At 37.6% G+C, this 9230-nt stretch overlaps 1 protein-coding gene across 2 annotated transcripts in view; it reads left to right on the top strand.

The window, feature by feature from the left end:
- Positions 1 to 9230, top strand: part of LOC137993562 (synergin gamma-like) — a 24092-nt gene continuing 14862 nt past the window's right edge. The window contains exons 1-5 of one of the 2 annotated variants that reach the window (XM_068839493.1): positions 1 to 150; positions 2576 to 2676; positions 3973 to 4447; positions 6932 to 7153; positions 8657 to 9230. The exon at positions 8657 to 9230 is cut by the window's right edge and continues 320 nt beyond it. In XM_068839493.1, the coding sequence (XP_068695594.1) occupies positions 96 to 150; positions 2576 to 2676; positions 3973 to 4447; positions 6932 to 7153; positions 8657 to 9230 (1427 nt within the window). In that variant the 5' untranslated portion in view covers positions 1 to 95. Of the gene's footprint in view, positions 151 to 2575; positions 2677 to 3008; positions 3103 to 3972; positions 4448 to 6931; positions 7154 to 8656 lie in introns of those variants that run through there. The other variant, XM_068839494.1, reaches the window with a different exon arrangement.

The following is a 9230-nucleotide window of genomic DNA, read 5'->3' as shown; positions in this document are numbered from 1 at the left end:
AGTAAACCCTATTTCCATTTGAGTTTGGTTGTGTTCCCAGTAATTTGTAGCCTCTAACTGCGTTATTCGAGTTTTATTTTTAAAAAGATGAAAAAATGGCATTCAATAACTTCAATAATCCAAGGCAGGTATTTCCAACTCAAAATCAAGGTAAGCACATGATAAGCACGTTTCAACAGAAGTAGCGTTGTAAGGCTTAAATCAAAATGGAAGGTTAAGCTTAACAAATATAATTAAGCCTTTTTTTTTCTGACTCGGTGTATGCCTTTTGAAGAGTTAAGTAAGTTGTGCTATGGACCTAAAGAGAATAGGGTTTATTGTAGTTTTTGACGGCTAATTCAGGTTGTATGCAGCAATGGCTTTACATCTGTTTCTCTCTCTCTATATATCTCTCTCTCCCCAAGATTGGTATCAGAGATCGAAAATGTTAAAAAACGTTAGGCCTCGTCTTTTTGTTAACCACTGATTGTCGTAGAAAATAATATTGCATTTTGGTCTTTTTTATGTTTCCTCGAAAAGAACCCATTTTACTCTGAGAAGATTAAGTACACAATATTAAAAAGGAAATTTCTCCCTCAAGGGCCACAGTTATTTTTGCACGGGAAGAGTTTCTTCTGTAGCCACAACGTACACCTGTACCACTCTGTAGTTTGAATGTTTCTTTCTTGAAAGTTGTTACATACAGTATAGCCTCCTAAAGATTTACAGTAATAGTAAATTGATACACAATTTGTTATTACCGATAAATTTCTAATTACATTCAATTTTAACAAATTTTAAAATTACCGCTATCCTTATTTTCATATTTAAAATGTTTTAACATTTTAAATTATCTATCTATCTAGAGTGGTGTGCCAGTCTACTAGCTCCATCGATAGCTATATGCACTTCTATTACAAATAATTTAGTCATTAAGAATTAGCCAGCTGGATCATGTATCTTTTAGCCAGGGTACCTAGATCAATACATAAAAAATGCATCGGTTGAGATACCGATTATTACTCGATCGACACTCTACTGACGCGCGACCGATATGTCGATCGACTGTCAACAGAGAATCGATAGCTTGTCTCCATGAAAAGCAACTGATGCTTTACCGACATTCACCGTCATTTAACCAACACTTGATTGACGTAGTGTTGTTAGCCGTCCAATATAGCGGCCACAGTCAGTCAAGCAAGCAGCAGTCGGGGAATGTATAGTATACATAGGTATATAAGAGGTAGGTTTTCACAAGTTGGACCATAGAAAAGGGTAGAAAAATGTAATTTAGGTAAAATTGCCTTGAGGGGAAAGTCACAAACGTGAAAACCTATTTCTTGCCAGCTTCATAAATGTGGTACAGTACATCACTTGTTACTTGATGGAGTATCGATCCATCACTGGTTGCGTAGTGATAATAAAAACACTGAAATAAATTATCTGCAAAATGTTGACATTATCGGTTGACTCTCAGTCGACTATCGAATGATACACGACCGACATTCTGCCAATAGTTGACCGATGTGCAACCAGTAGTTGACCGATAACCTACCGATATCATCAGGGTTGATACCTCAAAGCTCAACCTATACATCAGTCGACAGTTGATTGACATGTCAGTCGCGTGTCGCTCAAGTGTTGATCAAATAATGATCAATTTTTTGATCGATGCATTGGTTGATATATTGATCGAAGTACCCTTTTGTAAACAAGTTGTCTATCACATCCACAAGTTAAAGGGTCTATTTCACGCAAAATGATGTAATTTCTTGACACCCAAATGCCCAAAAAGTAGATTGAAACATTGCAATAACCACTTAAAACTGTTGAACAACATATTAAAAGAAATACAGCAAAAGTAAAGAGAAACATGGATGGACAGAATCTGGCAAGATTGAAATGGATTGCATTTTGAATAGGAGTGCAACGATACACCGGTGCAGCAGCGAATCACGATATTTTTTGCCACAATACGAATATCGATATTTAAGCAACATATCACGATGCAGAAATCACTGTCTTTAATGACTCCTTACGCAATTTTAAATAACCCTTTCATAGCTAGTTATTAAACAAAGGGGCAAGAAAGTTCCATCCTTGCTTCATATAGCTTCTGATCTGACACGTACAGACATAGCAGATAACTAACACTAACATTTGCACCACGTATTTTTCAAGATGCGTACATTGCGTTAATTGTCAGCTGACAAAGTCTTGCACACCCACAGACAAAACACGCTGTTCATCGGAAAATGTCTTCTCGTTGTACATAATTATTTATGTAATGATTTCTCGAGATATGTATCGTATCGTGGCACCTGTATCGAGATGTGTATCATACTGTGAGACAATGTATCGTTGCAGCCCTAATTTTGAAAAAAAAGCGGCCTGACGTTTTCCAAGTTTATGGCAAATCACCTGGATGAAGGTCGTGTTTGCTCAGAATCATCTTGTTTATGAGGTAACAATAATTTGATCAGGAAAGGAATTCCACATTACCATTTTCAACTTTTAAACTCATGACAAACTAAACATTTTCCCCAAACACCCTAAGATAATGTGACATAGCCCCTTTAATAATATATTTTATCAGCTAACTTCAGTGTAATGCAAGCATCGGGACAGGCACCGATGGCGGGGTTTCAGCCAAATCTCCCTCATGGTCCCCAAGGATTTCCACCTCAGCAGAATCAGGTAAGATTCAAAGGCTACCATAAAAGTTAATTAAAACAATTATTCCATGAGCGTGCATTGTATATGAGATGGTAAATAGCCAATGAGGTGCGTGGCGCCAAGATGGCTATAACCAGTCTCGTATCCAACAAGCGGAAAAAATTATTGTTTTATTAAATAATTCCTTAAACTCCAAAAGTTTGGAAGTACGAAATACAAGCAAAAACATTTTTAAAATTGATGAAGATGCAATGTTGTGTAATACCTTGTGGTCAGACATACGCAGACTCAGCACAAAAACATTTCTTGCATTTTTGCGTACTTCTATTAAACGTCGGAATTGATCCAAACTTTCCACAACAAGGTTTTTTTTTTTACTTTATTCAGAGAGAAACTTCGCTTTCTAGAGAAACAAATTTAGCGTAGCAACGCTTAGCACAAACTAAGGTACATGTATACGAACTGATAACTGAGATTGAGTGAACCAATCAGAGCATGAGCAATGCATTAACTGAGGTTGAAAATTTAATAATGTGTCGTCAATGATGATTACGCACTTCTCTGTTACTGGGGCACCAATATTAGGAAGTTTAAGAAATGACTGGCTACGGCAACAGTATCCTAGTTCTTATGCCTTAACCAAGGCTGTTGCTTAACAGGAGCCCAGTAGCCTGGGGCTCCCAAAGAATAACTCTGGGCGCCTTAATTTTTCACAGCAACACCTTTCACTTCATATGTTGGGCTCCTAAGTTCTCAGCGTTTAGCTCTGAGGGCCCCTTTAAAATTTTCTCAGGCAGTAGCCTTGCGTTAAGTGTATGAGCTTTTACTATAAGCATGCAATATAATTGCTTTTACCAAGGGAGGTTCTCACAGTGATTAATGTAATAATAGTGTTTAGATCAACCTTGAGGCACATCTTGTTAAATCTCTGTTTGTTAGGTTTTTTATTCTAGGCTTTGCATATGTTATGGTTCAATTGTATGTTTAATTCAAAATTTGTCAGACTTTTTCAATTTTGATTTTTCCTTTGTTTCATATTATGATAATGAATATTAGAGAAAGAAAAATTAAAATACGTTATTGTACTGGTAAGAAAAATTTCAAACCAAGAAAAAAATTGAACCACAGCATGATCTATATCAGCATTTTAAAGTCACATTAATTTAAGGTTGTTTCAAAGAAGGTTTTATTTTAAATTATCACTGACAAAGATTTTGTAATGTACATGTACATCTGGTCATTCACATAAGATGCTCATACATGTAGTAACTAAATGATTTTTTAATTGTTATTATTAACATTATAATTCTTTCTCAGGCGTTTCCTAGTTACAGATCCCCCATGGGTCCTCAAATGGGACAACCAAGGGTGAATCAGATGGACCCACGACTGGGATCTCAGATACAACAAGTGGGGCCTCAGATGCGGCCTCAGGTGCAGATGGTCCCTCGAGCTAACTTGCAAATGGGACTGCAAATTGGTGCACTTCCTCCCAATGTTCAGCTGGGACATCAATTTCCAAAACAACAACAAAAGATAATGGAGCAACAAAGAAAACGTTTTGAGGAGCAGTTAAAGAAAGAGGAAGAGCTAATGAAGAAGAAACAACTTGAAGCTGAGAAGAGGAAGCTGCAACAGTCTTTCATCGACAGGAAACCAACAAATGCCAATGCACTTAATAGCTTGTTTGGCAAAAGCAGTAAGGGCGGAGGATCTCCCATGTCTAATTTGCTTGGATCGCTTGGCAGTGACTCCAGTGTGAAGCCTGCTACGAGTATACCATCCAATGTTTGTGAGTGTTACCCAGTGGCTTGTTACATTTAGGCCAGTGAAGATTGTATCATAATTTAAATTTTGTAATCTTTCTGATTCCAAAGGAAAAGGTGTAGTGAGGTACAAGGTAATTTGTGGAAAAACTGATCACTAGCAATCACATGAACAGTTTTACAGTTGTTCCAGTACCTAATGGGTTGATAACCTATCTAGATGTACCATTTCATTTTGTCTTTTAACAGGTTAAAAAAAAATGAAAGTATTTTTGACTGGTTTGTTTGTGAACTGGCCCTCTTTATCTCCCCACCCATTTGTAACCTTTCGGAGCAGAAAGCCCAAGGTTCAGGTGTTTTTGTACAGTAGTAAAGGTTCATTTGCATTTGGTATACAATGTTTGGTTCCAGACAAAGTTAAAGATTTTAAAACTACTTTTATTGTTAAAACAAGACTTATTAAATAGAGGTCTTCCTGGAAGCTAACCATTCTGTCGTCATTGCTCAGACTTACTGTTACAGGAAATAATTTTTTATTACTTTCTCAACATAAGCATTTATTTAAGATCAGTAGCACAATAGACACGTACAATTGTGTAACATATCAAAAATGCAAAATTTCTACAAATTTCTCCAAAGTCATGATAACACTTTAATTTGCACAGTAAAACACACTAAGAGCCGAAATAATTATGTTTTGCTTGGTTTTAGCTTTGTAGACAACATTTTAAGTTATACCCATGATGCTTTGCGGCCTCTTAATTTTGTAAAATATCTAGTAATCTGTCCAAATTCATATTAACACTTCGTAATTATCACAGCAAAATCGCCATTAATAGGAAACAATCATATAATCCAAAGTTTTTTGCCAAGTCAGCAATCTTAGTTTTTACCCATAATACATTGCGCATCCTAAAACTAGTACATTTTACACACTTTAGGGTAACATATCAGCTTTTTTCTGTTTTTTTCGTAGTGGGCTTTGTTGATAGCCTTTTTTTTTCCTTTTGTTCTTTTCTCCATCTTCTCATTGATTCTGCTTTATTCTCATGCTCCATTGTGTCCATTGAAAACCATCTGGCGTAACGAACGTGACCCAACCCGAAGGGACATTTGCATTTAAAACACGTGCTTTTCTTGAGGTTTTCACGGCTATTTTTGGAGTTGTTACGTAACAAACAGCTTCTGGAACCTTCTTGGGAGGTTACCAAGGGCACATGTTGATGTTTCATGGAAGGAATTGCCCGAAATCATGGCGAAATGGTCATGTTGTTTCGCTGTCTTTCTTGCGAGAAAATCCTACATGTAATAGGAGACTCATGGAGAAGCGTTTCACAAGGCTTAAGATTTAGAAAAACTCTTCTTGCGAGCTACCTACTTTATATTTTAACATGGAAATGCTCATGAACGTTCGTTTTGAGATGAGATTCAAATGTGGCGGCAATCCGAAGGTTTTGGATCCATTGCGGGCATTTGGGAAGAGTTTGACTTTCGTTGATGCTTTTAATGGCATATCAAACCATGGAGCGTTTCACAAGGCTTCAGATTCAGACTTTTTCTTATTGCGTTGGAGCGAATGGTCCTAGATTGTTCATATTTTCAGGAAAGAGTCCCCAGAAAGTGAGAACGCCGTCTGCGGTGGTATTTTTATTTTTCACCTCGTTTTTGTAACTTGTCTGGGAACCTTAATTTTAACTGCAGAAGTTCAGAGCAGTATCGTGACGCCCTAACTACGAGGTACTTTTTTGGAATTTTAACCATACAGATTCTAGTTTTAGAAAAGTTGAGTTATTAGGTTGAAAGTATGTTTGGTCCTTGTAATTTTAAGATTTTTCCAAACGATAATGGGCGTTTTGGTCTAGATATATTTTTTATAGAACAACATTTCATCTGGGTAAATGTTACGCGTGACGGCCATATTTTTAATCAATTTTGTCAAACAAAAATTTCGCCAAAAATAAGAGTGCAGTGAATATTCACGAAACTTTGCATATTTATTGACAAACATGTTACCCTTATTTGTGTGAAATCTTACAAATGTACGGCTTATAATAAAGAAGATATTTGGGAAGGAGTTTGTGTCACTCTGATTGTACACATGTAATGTGCTACTGATCTTAATTTTCAGGCCAACCATTGAATAATGAAATAATTATTTTATTGTTCAATGGTTGGCCTGAAAATGAATGCTTACAGTATGTTGTGAAAGTAATAAAAAAATTATTTCCTTTTGCATTGAATGAAACAACTTCTTTTCTGGAACCAAAGAATTTATAAAAAAAACAACCACAGAAGAAAATGGTAGCTCAGATGTAGGTCAATGCTTGGAACCACAAACACAGCTTATGTTGTGGAAGTGATGTATTATTTAGCAGGACAATACAGCTTTCTTCTGGAGCGATTGCTCTCTGTTATTTGTATCCCTATTCTGAGTCACAGTGTGTATCCCTTCATTTATTGAGACCCATATGTAGCTCTACAGACCTCCAACTTTTTTACCTTTTGAAAAGTTTCAAGACCAGGAGGCAGTACAGCTCATCATTCAAGCATTACGGCTGGCCAGTGGGGGACAGGATATATGACGACTCAAGGAAGCCAAGCAGCTTCATCATTGAAACAATTACATTGCCATGAGGAGGACTTTAGTGAGTTTACACAGGGCCCTAGTGTTGCAGATCAGGGAAATTTTGGTCACTTTCAAGGATCTCAACCGTCACTTTCTCAGTTTGGAGGTTTGTATCAATAATATTTGCGTTCGACATTAGAAAAGCGCAATTTATAATGTTGGGTGTCGTGTGCATAGGGTGAGCTCAAATAGCAAGTTTTTGTCATTCATCTGCTCTTTCAGTGCCATCTCAAATTATGTCATACGTGCATGTGCATCGCAGTTTTGATACGTTATATGCGCAACTGATGATCATGCACCTCGTGATTGTTCGTACAGAGTCAATTTGCACTAATGCCGATCTTTAGCGAGAGATATTTCTTAGTAAAAGTCTCTCAGACAATTTTAACAAATTCCAGATTTTCACAAATCCTAGTTTTTGTGACATAATCACCTCTACTCCAAACCTCCCTTTGTTAGCCACCTTCCACTAGCTTCATACCCCCAGTACTTTTGATAGATGTTCAAGATTTATGTAAATACATCATCGTTATGGCATCTTGGCTTGTGTTGTTTTGGCAATGAATGCACTCCATAATCAATGATTACTCCTAGTTTTTTGTCGCCTAAAGCAATGAATGGTCAGAATGCCATTAAATTGGAGAAAAATGGCGTCTATGAAAGGCAATCACGTTGTACATTGTATACTGTATGTTATAATTTAAAAATTTTCTTGGTTTGAATTTTTTTCAAACCAGTTTAAATTTTGTAAACTTTTTTTTTTCATCAACTTTTTAAAAATTAAAGGGATGTTTCCTTCTTTGGGGGTGTAGTTAAAAAAAACAGGGGCTTGGTTTTTTAGGGGATGAAAAAAGAACAAGACAAAAGAAGGCATCTTTTCTTTGCTTCTTTCTTTCTACTTCTCCTATCCCTCCCTGATCTTGACTAGTGCTTCTATCCTACCTCACCCTTCCTTCACTTACCGGTATCTATTTCCCCTTACACACCAGGTTTTGAAATAACATTATTTATCATCGTGCAGAGGAAACACATCCATATCACAAATCACATATCCAAATTTTGCACCATCCGAGTCTCACATTTGGTTGGCTATCTTTGAATTTTTTTAATCATTGTGCAATCAAAATGCTCGGTTTGTTTAACCTCTCTTAGCACCAAATTAATGCTTTTCTTCACTGTGCTATCTAAAAACTGCATTTCTCTCTAAATTTTTCCATTTATATTTTTAGGGCCTTAATAGTACAACTCATGAACCACCTGAGTTGGATAGCTGCAAGCCGAGCTGTGTGACCTTCTTGTCAAATTTAAAGGTCAATTCTTTGTTGAAGCAAGGGAGGAGGGTGTAACCCCAGTTTGTTTTGACCAATTTGCCAGGTCATCCCCCCCCCCCCCCCCCCTTATTTCTGCCTTGCTGACTCAGGCCTCAGGCAGGGTGCTCAAACCAATGTTGGTGCCAAACCAGTTAAAAGAGCATGACAACCTATCATTTTTTAGGGCAGTAACTTGGGATTGACAAAAACTGTGCCTCCAGCAACTGGATCCTATTACATGGAGTTTCATGGTAATACCCTGTGTCTCACTTCTTATCTCACTGGTATATCATTTACAGGGAGTGGGATTTCCAGTATGGGCGCATCTGCAGTAGTTGCTAACACCGGTGGAAGCACTAATAGTTTGTCACACCCCTTGTCCTGCACACCTGCAGTATTAACTTCTAGTTCTTCCACTGGAACACAGCACAGCTTTTCAGGGACACAAAGTACACCTGTAACATCATCAAGTCATGGAATACAGAAGCAAGATCATGTGGCCAGTTCTGTTGTATCGTCATCATCAGCCCCATGGACTGGACCATCAAGTGCAATTATTATTCAGGGGGGCCAAGTGACTCAATTTCCAGCAGAGACTTCTAACCCACAAACTGGGACCACACCTATTTTACCCCTGCAAGGAATACAGTTAAGACAAGCTACGGGAGATGTTTCCCGACCACGAACTGGTAGCTTTCCTGGTACAAATGTTCAGGGTGGCCAATTGGCACAAACTTCAGTTAACACCGTGACCTCTAAAACTGGCAGCATGTTTGAGATTTCATCCCAGTTAGGTCAGATGGCCCAATTTACGCAGGGCACGCTGAGACAAACTTTTGGTAGTATGCCACGTCAAGGAGACCACATGCCAAA

Source organism: Montipora foliosa, chromosome 2, assembly GCF_036669935.1.
Source record: "Montipora foliosa isolate CH-2021 chromosome 2, ASM3666993v2, whole genome shotgun sequence".
NCBI classification, from domain to species: Eukaryota; Metazoa; Cnidaria; class Anthozoa; order Scleractinia; family Acroporidae; genus Montipora; species Montipora foliosa.
This window is presented reverse-complemented; position numbering and strand designations above follow the sequence as displayed.